At 42.9% G+C, this 12,501-nt stretch overlaps 1 protein-coding gene across 1 annotated transcript; it reads left to right on the top strand.

Moving 5' to 3' along the window:
- LOC110437484 (serine carboxypeptidase 1-like) lies at positions 1,525 to 9,501 on the top strand. The gene is made up of 13 exons (XM_021465933.1): positions 1,525 to 2,127; positions 6,195 to 6,271; positions 6,362 to 6,484; positions 6,598 to 6,700; positions 6,778 to 6,815; positions 6,923 to 7,024; positions 7,279 to 7,359; positions 7,433 to 7,681; positions 8,191 to 8,256; positions 8,354 to 8,475; positions 8,578 to 8,691; positions 8,927 to 8,972; positions 9,134 to 9,501. Exons 1-13 carry the CDS (start codon positions 1,794 to 1,796, stop codon positions 9,215 to 9,217), a joined length of 1,539 nt encoding a protein of 512 aa, XP_021321608.1. The 5' UTR covers positions 1,525 to 1,793; the 3' UTR covers positions 9,218 to 9,501.

Genomic DNA, 12,501 nt, shown 5'->3' with positions numbered 1-12,501 from the left:
TCCCATTTGATCCGATCCACTTGAGCGAAAAAAACTTTCAATATCCATCCATCACCCATGCATATACAGATATTATTAGACACCACGAGTGCCCCTTTTCCTGCCCTCCTCACACACACACACACTCACCGGCCATATGGTGTGTTGCTGGTGCACCGTGGCCACTACTAACACCACACCACTCCTCCCACATCCGACCCGTCCATATGATATCTTAGCTTGCTGCTTGTTGCACGGTGCATAACCACTATCTTTGCTTCGCGTCATGGCCATGCCGTATCGGCCTATCTTCATATCGTATCTCTCCAGCGGTCGATAGACGTTGCCGGATCTCGAGCCTGCATCCACTCTCGCAGCTGTCATCAACCCACTCATTGGGATGGGCGTCACTTAATTGACCTCTCGCTGCCGGCCATCTATTGTTTGTTTCACTCATAAGTTATGACTGGAAGTATTGTTCGCAGATTTATTATAAGAGAAAAACACTGCTGACACATTCATCAGCAGATAAGCTCAAGGGAACAGGCACCTCTAAACCCTGATTATTCCTGCTGCTCACACTGTTTGTTCTCCGCCGGGCACCGGCAGTTCTAAACCCTGATTATTCCTACCACTGAAAGTTGAAACAGGCCTTTAGTCCTGGGCTGCGAGCCGGGACAAAGGTTTCAAGACTAAATGTCCCACTTTTAGTCCTGGTTCACAGATGCGGTACTAAAGGGGATATTTAGTCCCGGTTGGTATTACCAACCGGAACAAAAGGGCATGCCACTAACTGACGTGGCGCAGCCCCTTTTAGTCCCGGTTGGTATTACAAACCGGGACTAAATTTTTTTTCTTTTTCTTTTCAATTCATTTTTTATTTTGGTTTTCAATTATATTGTTTTCCAATTTATTCTTCACTGCTATTATCGTATACGTTACACCTATACTAGAGCGTTATTATTGCACACACAAATAAAGTATGAAACTATCATGTATATATATATATATATATATATATATATATATATATATATATATATATATATATATATATATTATAGAGCTATACATATACGTACATACACATTACATTTACAATAATATACAAGTAATCAAGTGTTCGGCCGCCGGTTAAAGGTTGTACAAATGTTTGCCCTACACTCAAAGCTTCTACAAGTGTTCGTTCTTGTTTGCACTATTCAATTCCAATCTAGGGTTGTAGTGGAACTTGGCGTCTTCCGGAATGACATCATCTCAGCTCCATACTTAATCTCAGCTCGCCGGAGAATATTATGCCATGCATCGACAGGAGAAGAGATAACATATATATATATATATATATATATATATATATATATATATATATATATATATATATATATATATGAAACCTTGCGAGAGAAGCACAGACCATATTATATACCGTCATACACATGGATGGTGTTGGAAAACATCAACTGACTCGCTTCTCCTTTTGCAAAATCCGTCACCTGGTCAACATATCCTGGCGTGGCCCGGCCGACTTGCATTGGGTGACTCAAGTCTTAGTGGGTAGGCTGAGACGGTGAGAATTCCAACACACACACACACACACTGACGTACGATATCGAACACACTGACACAACACAACCGCCGGGCGCCGCCGGCTTTGTCGTCAACGTCACCATTCCTTAACACACTCTCTACATACACGTCGCAGCCGGCCGGCAGCTCATCTTCTGTATTTAAACGCGCTCCATCCATTCCGGTCAGGGCACGGAGTCGTCACTCCTAGCTCCGCGCGCACCGAGCTCCCACACACTCTCGCAGCAATGGCACGCGGCGGCTCTACCGCGGCTCCTCCACCCCTCCCGCCGCTGCTGCTGCTGCTGGTGGTAGTAGTGGTGTCCTCGGCCTTTTTCGCTCGCTGCTGCCACGCCGCGCCGCCGGGTGCACTGGTGACGAGCGTCCCGGGGTACACGGCGGGCAGCGGCGCGCTGCCGTCGAAGCACTACGCCGGGTACGTGACGGTGGACGAGGCGCACGGCAGGAGGCTCTTCTACTACCTGGTGGAGTCCGAGCGTGACCCCGCCAAGGACCCCGTCGTGCTGTGGCTCAACGGCGGGCCTGGCTGCTCCAGCTTCGACGGCTTCGTCTACGAGCACGGTGCGTAGTACTTAGTTGTGTCCGATCGATCCGTCGTCGACGACATGCACGACGACGACCGGTGGCCTGGTCGTCGTGTGTGTGCATGTCGTCGTCACGAGTTTTTGTTTGGCCAATCGTCGTGGTTGCTTGTGGGGCATGTCGTCGTTCGTTCGTGCTGTGGACGGAATCGAGCTAGAAAAGGCGAGGAAGAAGGTAGCGGTGGTGGGGTGCCGATGACAGCAGCTGGTTGCTGCGCTGTTGCTTTCTGGAGTAGAAGAACATTAGGCATCGTCATCGCACAAAGTAGCCGGACGCACTGGATCGGATATATCACGTCGCTGTCTTCTGCTTCTGGGGAAGCTAAACTAGTATCATGATATTCTCTACTAGCTACTAGTGTTGTCTATATTTGACATCTCTCCATCGCATTTTTCTTTCCCGCTTTCCTCACCATGCAACTTTTTTTTTCCAACCAACTTGTTAGAGTAAGGAATCTAATAAAGATGTAGAATAATTGAGCATTTTGGGGAACAAACTTTCTTTCATGGATGGAGTGGCGAGAGGCTGGGCTGTGAAGTGGATGAGACCAAATTTGCCTGACGTGCAGAGTTATGTAGAATATGGACGTGGGATAAGTCCGCGGATTTGGAACATGCGGTTTTATAGGGATCTTGAAATAAATATTATTGGTTCAACAATGAAGGCGATTGGCGGATGTGTAGTGGGGCACCAGGAGCCAAGGTAGGGTTTTGGGATTATGCATGCTTAGGGTTGATGTCTTGATGGGAGGAAATATTGGACCACACTACTAGTGGAGGTTGTTTAGTGTGGATGGTGTGGCCACGCGCTAGGGGTTGCTAATAAGGTGGTGAAGGTCGACTAAGGCATCAATCATCTTGAGAGTAGTTAGCCTGGCAGATGACAAATCCGGTGGCAGGAGCCACAAGACAGGAGAAATGTGGGGTTATGGCGATATAGATATTTCTAGAGGCTATAACAAGTGACGAAAAAAGGTAGAGAAGGAAAAAGGGTATACCAGATGGAATATGAAGAAAATCAATGCAAACGTCCCGAATTTAGACAAAATTTGGGCAAAAAATTCCTTTTCCAAAGCATAGAGAAAAGCTTGGGTGCTTATAATAATTTGATACACTTCATATTTTTTTAGTGTTCCTTTGATATATATGTTCAATATTTGTATTCTTATCTTATCTTTGTAAAGAATTTAGCGCTCTTATGAGTAGTGTCTTAGCGCACGGGACCCAAGAGGGGAGTAGTAAATTGGATCACTAATAAAAAAAAGTTAACCCAGTGCTCCAACACGATTTATGCTAGATAATAACCACTTCATCCATACCCATAAAGAAAGTCATCTTCAAAAAGGTTTGGGTCAAACATTGAGAATATAAATCATAAAATAACTTTTAAATTGTTGAGTTTGGAAATGTGAAAACATACGAATAGATTTGTCTTGAAAAATACTTACATACAAATATACATATACCACTTTTTGATAAATATTTTATATAACAAGGAGTCAAAGTTAGACTTTGGAGACCGTGTCGTTGTTCTAAACGAGTTTCTTTACATGTATGAAGGGAGTACTAACTAGCAAGAAGTGCACCTAGAAATTATCTAGTGTCTCTACCTACCCATTCACAAAGCGTTCTGCAACCTATATATAGCTAATCATATCATCTATCCCAATTAATATAGAAAGGTAGAAGACACACAAACACATAAAACATAAGCGACGTAAGTAAATATCAAGTGAGCAAAGAGCAAACTTCAAAGAAGCGGCGTTACCAATATTAGAGCTCTCGAATATGCTCTCATCATGAGACCCTCACCTTTGGGACGCCCTAGTCTCCTAATCACATTGACGCAGTCCACTGTGGCGCTTCGTCATCAAAGGGTTTCCTTGTCGTTGACATGGCCGGTGAGTCACTAGGCTCCAGCATGCAAAGAGCACACAACTCTACCTCTCATACTAAGTCCTATATAGGCCCTTGGATCAAGCAATAAGTGTGAGCCTAAGCTTAAATATATATTCTAACATTTTCGCAACATTCATAGTGGGAATGTCACATACAAGCCTAAGGTTGTAACTCGAAGAGTTATCACCCCTTGCAGTCATAATGGTCCATTCATCGTAGATGTTGGATGTAGTGAAGCTAAAATGTTACTCAAGCAGGGCAATATCATGATAGGCCTTTGTGCGTATGTTGATGTTCTCGAGGATGCATGTCATGTGTATGATAGTTGTGGTCAACAGAGATGTCTAAGTTTTCAAAGATGAGTTGGCCACACAAGAAGCCTTGGATACCCAAGGTGTTTCCATGGGTATGGTGGTTCATAGGAGATGTCACCATGAATAAATGTGATGCATTGAGGCAGCCGTTGAGGGAGAGTTGATGCCAAGGGTGTAGCCAATGTCACCATGGACGAGGTATGCACTAGGTTTGTCATGCCTACAATTGTGTTATGGATAATGGCACCTGTTGGTACTGTGTTGCCAATACTAGATGTACTAGAGGGAGATTCTCAACCATGCATCAACATCTAAAGTACTAGCGGAGAAAGCCTTCAGGATGAGTATAGTGTAAAAATGGTAGGGTAGAAGATACCAATGCATTCCATGGTTGTTGGAGTAGATGAAATGGGCAAGGAATAGCAAGGAGGTTGTACTGGACAAAGTGAGGAGGTAGGTCTAGGTGATTTGTTGCAAGGCCTGGTGTTTTGGATGCCATGATAGTGATGCTCAATGTGAAGAACATGAACATCCTACTAAACACATTGCATGTGATGTGCACAATGTCATAGCCACATATGTAGTTTGTGTCAATTAAGATGAAATTGCACGGAATAGGTCAATTAAGATGTAATTGCCAATAATATGTACGATTAATGACGACGATGATGTGGCATGGCAATAAGATGCAGTAGCATTTGGAGAGAGGAGGTGTGTAGTACTTGATGACAAAGGAGGCAAGGATGAGCTAGCATTGAGTGATGTGCTAGAGGCAATGTTTTGCTAAACGCTAAACAGTTAACAATCAGTCACCTGCCATTTAGCCATTATTCGGGCTAAACAACCCATTAAACGGGCTAAATGGTCAATTAAACGGACTAAATAGCTAATTTAATGGAAACGATGTACCACTGTGTAACGTTTACACAACGTTTAAATGGTCTAAATGGTCGTTTATGTGAACAGTGGCTAGAGGTGGCCAATAATGTAGTTGAAGCCGATGTCAATGTAGAGGCATGCAAAAATGAGGGCTTCAGAACTAAAATGATGTTAGACCGGGAAAACAATAAGAAACCCTAATCAATGATTAGTGGGAGAGAAAACCCTAGTTATCTGACCAAGAAAAGACTCTCTAGGGTGATCATTCAACACGTCTGGTGGCGAGAGGCCTAGGTATGGTGGACCTGTTGTCCATGGCCAACATTATCATGGGTGATCTTGGGTGGGTGGCTGTTGGGGGGGGGGTAGTGGTGGAACCAGAGGTGGCCAGCAGGGCCACGCTTCTCTAACACGCCAAAATATTTGGAACCCCGCCATTGCAAGTCCTCTTCATATCATGGTTCTATCGGTCTCTAGATTGTCTCCACTCCCCCACATTCAAAGTCTAGGCACCACATTCAGGTCTTGACGAATCAACAACAAACTACTATCCATTCTTGATACTAAAGGGAATTAGTGTATGCATAGCTTCGGCCAACACGACAACTAGAGGTAAATTAATAAAACACTATGGAGCAGCTGGTAGGTGCTCACTGCTCAGGCATGGTACAATTCTGACCCAAGCTGCATGCACCCTCAAGCAACATGCTGACCCATGAAGTCACTGTGTTTGCACGCCTCCCTCTCTAGGGGGGGGGCACTGTTGCGCAACAGAGGATGTATAATTAGTGGCATGAGCATATCAAGGGCATTGTGTAGCAAAATAATAGAGTTTATGGCCATAGAACCTGAATCTCAACTTATGACAATAAGTAGAGGAACTAACTCAAATTGGAGACGCCTATACACTCTAACATCTTTCATCCCAATTAATGAGTGTTTTTTTGGGGTCCAGGACCATTCAACTTTGAGGCAGGAGGGTCAGCTGGAAGCTTGCCAAAGCTTCATCTCAACCCTTATAGCTGGTCTAAGGTTGGACATTTCTGTTAGTCCTAAGGATAAATTATCTGGTGTTCAAGATCTAAACTGAGACAGAATAGTGATGTTTCCCTTGCATTGTAGGTGTCTAGTGTGATATACTTGGACTCCCCTGCTGGTGTTGGGCTGTCTTACTCCAAGAATGTTTCAGATTATGAAACTGGTGATCTTAAGACTGCTGCTGATTCGCATACTTTTCTTCTCAAGGTAAATATATATGTTCTTTTGTGTTGGGCACATTAGTGAATTTATCATTATCATTGATAATCTTTTTATCGAACAAAAAGCTGATCAGTTCCCTTTCCGTTACATTTAACCAGTGGTTCCAACTCTACCCTGAGTTCTTGAAAAATCCATTTTATATAGCTGGAGAGTCATATGCTGGAGTTTATGTCCCTACCCTTTCACATGAAGTTGTCAAAGGTTTTGTCTTTGGGATAGTAATGATCCTTAAACTGCTAGTTATTTTGATATTCTTGTTACTGACAATTATTTTACAGGAATCCACAAAGGAGATAAGCCAACTATAAACTTTAAGGTTAGTAATTTTTATTATATTATCGCTGCCTTCATGGGAACGGCGAACATGGTTACCAAGGAAATATATATAATAATGTTTAAAGTTTTGTTGTATTCTTGTGTTAGGGCTACATGGTTGGCAATGGTGTATGCGACACCGTCTTTGATGGTAACGCTCTTGTGCCATTTGCACACGGAATGGCTCTAATTTCAGAGAGTATATACAAGGTACATCAGTATGACTATACCCCAACGGATATCCTCATCCTGAAATAATTTCTTTAATTACACCATGATGTTGTATTGATTGTATTGGAACACTTCATTCATATCCTTTGAATACACAAAATACTTCTAAATCTTTTTGTGTCCATTGAAACATACATATGTTCTTTCGATTTACCATAATTTCTATACAAAATGTGAAGGCCGGAATGTTTCATTCCTTTATCTTAAAAAAAGAATTTCTATACAAAATGTAGGAAGCCAACACTGCATGTCAAGGAAGTTACTGGAATTCTAGTAGTGCAAAATGCGACGATGCGCTGTCAAAAGTCGATACGGTAAACCTGACACTGTCTAGTAAAATAAAGAAATACTATATTCTTTGTATTATATGTTGATGTTTTTGTGTAGGCACTTGATGGATTAAATATTTATGACATTCTTGAGCCATGCTACCATGGTACAAACACCAAAGAAGGTATCCCACAAAGTAACAAACTTCCTCCAAGTTTCAAAGATCTTGGTGTAACTAGCAAGCCCCTTCCAGTAAGAAATAGAATGCATGGACGGGCCTGGCCTTTGAGAGCTCCTGTAAGAGATGGGCGTGTTCCATCATGGCAGGAGCTAGCTGCATCAGTTCCCCGTGGAGTTCCATGTATGGTGAGGACAAGCACACTAACCACCCCCACTATAACTCTATTATCTGTCATAACATTAATGTTTTGCTCCAGAGGTTGCTCCTTACCTCTTTTTGTACTCTCTCATTTTCTTTACAGATGTCATTGGTTGCTTCCATCCTCTTTACTTACAAATTTGACCATAGTTTCTATCACAATATTGAAAGGTAGAAATAAAAAATATATTCATGAAGCAAATCTAGATATGCTTAGTCAATGTGTAAAACATCCCACTATAGATCACCATATATGTATGTGAGCTAGCATCGTAAACTCGTAATACAGTAATACTAAAATGTGCAATTCAACACACTTATTTAGTTCATTTATCTTTATCTTCTCCGATTATACTATGTAAATAAGGCAGGCACATCTTCCAGCTTTATCTTCGCTGAAATATAGAGGTGTAATTTTTTTTGTCACAAACAAAGCATGATTCATTTTATCCCATTTTCTTATGTACCTTCACTGTCTTGTTTTCTTAATTTTCAGAGTGATGAAGTTGCAACAGCATGGCTAAACAATGATAACGTCAGATCTGCGATTCATGCTGAACCAGTATGATAGTCATACACTAAATAACCACCTTGTACTTATTGGACCTATTGTAAAGCTTTCCACCTTCTAACCATAGTTTATCATGCACATATATTAGGTCAGTTCAATTGGACCCTGGCAATTATGCACAGATAAAATAGATTTTGATCATGATGCTGGGAGTATGATAATTTATCACAAGAACCTTACAAGCCAGGGTTATCGTGCTTTGATTTACAGGTACTTTAAGAACCTATAAAATTATATGATTTAGGCTCTTACATTTTTAGACCCAGAAAAGTTGCGGTTATCATTGTGATATTTCTTTTGCAATTGTTTCAGCGGTGACCATGATATGTGCGTACCTCACACTGGGACTGAAGCATGGACTGCATCTTTAGGCTACGGCATCATTGATTCATGGCGACAATGGATTGTTAATGAACAAGTAGCTGGGTATTTGAACACACATTGACTCTTTTCTCCTAAGATCTTCAAATCACAATATCCTAGTGGTTGAATTATTCTTCAAAATAACCAACAAAAGTTAAAAGTTCTTTCATAAGAGAAATCTTCAGTTAAATGGTTTATTTATGTTCCATTGTTTCAGTCAAATGATTGTATGTTCGCAAGGAAAGAAATTAAGGACATGTTGCTCTACTCACATATTTTTGCATGTTATACTACTCAGGTACACCCAAGGATATGAAAACGGCCTTACTTTCACCACGATTAAGGTGTGGTACAATTTCAAATTGAACTTTGTCAATTAATCCATAGATTCACAAACATGATACTACCCTGCCAAATCAAAAACAAATTACATCTAATGACACATTTTTGAAACACAAAAAAACAAAGTTGCCTTTTTTATCTATCCTGTTTGTTCCTCTCGCAGGGTTCTGGGCACACAGTTCCTGAGTATAAACCACAGGAATCATTGGCTTTCTATAGCCGTTGGCTTAATGGTACTAAGCTGTGATACTCATGAAGGAGCTCCTGACGATGAGGCCTATTTTTGTGCAAGTTCATGTAGTACTGAACCAAAAAAAGTACAATGTGGAGAAATTGGATAAAGCATACAGCAATATAAGGCAGCTAAAGGATCAAAGTACCTAGCGCCAACTACAATGTTGCAATGATTCGTGCAAATATTATATCAAAGTACCTTACATGCATTATTCATTAGTTCACTGGGACCAAACATTTGTGAAAAATTTCCTTGATATTTTTTTGAATCATAGTATAAACATAGAGGCTCATATACATGATCATGCGCACTCTACTTTTATGACCACCTTCAAGCCTAATTGGTAACCTAGACATATGCCTCTAGCCAGACTTATATGCTGCAACTGTCTCTGTTTGGTAGGTTGTATGGAGTTTTAATTTGGCCTGCGATATTCTAGTGCAAGAAAAGGCATGCCCTGAGGTTGCACCAAAAGGAACAAAATTTACTTGCCGCATAGGTATGAGCAAGCTGATTTTTGAGGCAAGGCATAAGATGGCAGAGTTGGTGCACGCGACTGGTGCCACCCAAAATTGGTGCAATTAGGATTACTTACCCTACTGATATATGTGGAAGGTGCTGGTGGCTTCCTCCCTTCGCACTCATTTTTTCTTGTCTCTGGCTAGATAGTCGATTTTTCTGGCTAATTTTTGGTAATGGCCATTTTCCTGTTGGGCCTTCCAAAATGTTGCCCAAATCAAAGGGGGTCTTCCATTGGGCTAATGGCACTCTTGTGAAGGCTTTGCATGCCTTGCTATCCCCTAGCCCATGTTCCAAATGTTTCTCCTCGGCCCATACTAGGCCTTTCTACCCAAACCCCATCCATTGCCAGAACTGTCATCACTCAAGACACACCTATTGAATTGTCAATTCCCACTCCATTCTCCGTGCCTTTCCATGGGATGACTCAATCGTGGCTTTCCAACTTCTCATCCTGTCGCTCAGGCTGTTTCACCAATTGTGGGGGGGCAAAAGATCACTAGGGACACGTTACTCCACCTCCCTCTTCTCTCATTTGTTGGTCTCAGCCCTAGCGTATCATGGCGTCGGAGTTCAATGACGAAACATTGGAGAGTTCACTGACATCCTTGCAGGTGATCATGTCTATTGTCTCCCCTCCGCTAGTCTACTCATCATTTAGTGTGTTCGCTTCCCTTGCTCAGGGTTCTCCTACCTTTCCCCCCTTACTACACATTTCTTGAACAGAGAAAACCCTAGCTACATTAACATCTCCCCTTCTTTCACAACGATCAATGGCTTTTCATATGGTTGATCCCACTCTGTTTATGGCACACTAGGGCAATGGGTCATGGTGCAAGGAAGACCAAGGGAGTTGTAGATCATCATGGGTCAGATGCCAAAAAAGAATAGTGATATAGCCATTATCACTCTGCATTCGCTCTCGCTAGGGCAGGTTTTGGTTTTTTAGTCATACATAACATCATTAATGATTTCCTCCATAATCAGATGCGGGTTGGCTACTATTCATTGCAGCTATGCCCTAATGGTGTGATTTAACTATATGCATGTTAGAGACTTCCTCATTCACTAGAGCCCCCACCTGTATGGCAATTTCACTATTTCCTTTGTTACACATAACTGGACTTGGAATAGACATACTGCTATTATTGATCATAAGGTCTAGCTGATCCTCCTAGGCTTCATATTGATTATTGGATCCAACCTTTGCTGGAAAAGGCCATTTCACCATTTGTAAAGCTTTTGATTTGGGAAGAAGACCATATGCACTTGTCTAGGGCTATCTATCGTGGGGTCGAAACCATGACAAGCATATTGTTCGGATGGTGTCATCGCATGACGAATACAGTGACTCGGGTGAACTTAGGAACTCAAGAAACACATGGGAGACGTAGAGATTTATCGTGGTTCAGGCCAAGTCAGTCCCTACGTCTAGCAGCTGATGATCCTTGTACTCAAGAACACCGAGAATCTAGGGGATTACAATCGGTGTGAAAGGATGAGTTTTGGTAGGGGGCTAACTCGATGCTAGTCCTAAGGTGGTGGTGTACCACACTACTAGAAATGTCTCCCCTTGCTGGAGAAGAAGGTGACAGTGGAGGAACTGCCAGAGCTTCCCCATGGGTTGCTCTACTCTGGGTGACTAGAATAGAGAAGGCAGTTTGGTGTTGGAAAGATTCAAGATCCCCATGAAGGGCTGATCCTGTCCATTATATATAACAGGAGGGGTTTGGTACAAGGTGGTTGTGGTTTCTAGCTTATGGTATACATGCACCAGAGTCTATGGAGGCCTTGTAGTGGAGCGTTGTGGACCGAGAGATGTCTTGGCACTGAAGAAGCCTAGGTATTGTCCGGCTGTTCTATCTTGACCACTGAGTGTTAGGTCTTGTCAGCTTGGACTGGCCTCCCTAGGTGAGATCTTCTAGAGTCTTCCTAGTAGTGGGGGAGGTTAGCTCTAGAGGCTGACATGTAGGCTTAGAAGCCTACTAGCCCCCGGAGGCTGATGGGGCTTTGTTTTCTTGTGTCATGCCCCAGACATGACCCTGTTAGAGGAGCAACTAGTAGGGACGCACCTTGAGAGCATCATCGTTGAGACCCCGAGCATCAGTAGCCTAGGTGCTCGTCAACTTGAGCCTAGGCCTTGGCTGGCTTTAGTAGGCGGGGTAGGAGCCAAGGGCCAGGCATGGTGGCGATGTAGATCAAGTGGCCATGGCTTGGTGCATCCCCTGAGCCTCAACCCAAAGGTGTTGTGGGGCTAGGCATGCCTAACTCTGCCTAATGGGCATAGCCCCCAGCCCTAGGGCTATCCTAGAGGGATAGGCTAGGGGTCTCTAGATGATCAGGAACCATCTAAAATTAAGATTTAGACATACCTAGATGTTTATGATCTTGACAAGAGCCCTTGAGCCCTTTGTGGCCTCACTTGCCATGATGGCGATGAAAGGCTGACTTTGATCTCATGGTGATTGAACCCACCTTTGCGGGGATGATTCTGCTGACCAAGAGAGGTCTCGCCTTGCTTGAGGACTTCACCTACAAAACATGAAGGAGCTTTGGCTTGGTGGCTGAGGGCAAGTGTTAGTGTTGGCTCCCTCACTAGTCCAAGGTGCTTGGTGGCTGAGGGCTTGGCTAGCTCATCTAGGAGCCACCAACTAAAGGCCCTCCTTTCAATCAGATCTTGCCAGGCTAGGTGATCAAGAGCTCAAGGCTCTAGCTCAGGGTCGGTTGATCAACCATAAAACCATGTCCTTCTAGGGCCTATGATAATGGGATTAAAT

Source organism: Sorghum bicolor, chromosome 8, assembly GCF_000003195.3.
Source record: "Sorghum bicolor cultivar BTx623 chromosome 8, Sorghum_bicolor_NCBIv3, whole genome shotgun sequence".
In the NCBI taxonomy this organism is placed as follows: domain Eukaryota; kingdom Viridiplantae; phylum Streptophyta; class Magnoliopsida; order Poales; family Poaceae; genus Sorghum; species Sorghum bicolor.
This window is presented reverse-complemented; position numbering and strand designations above follow the sequence as displayed.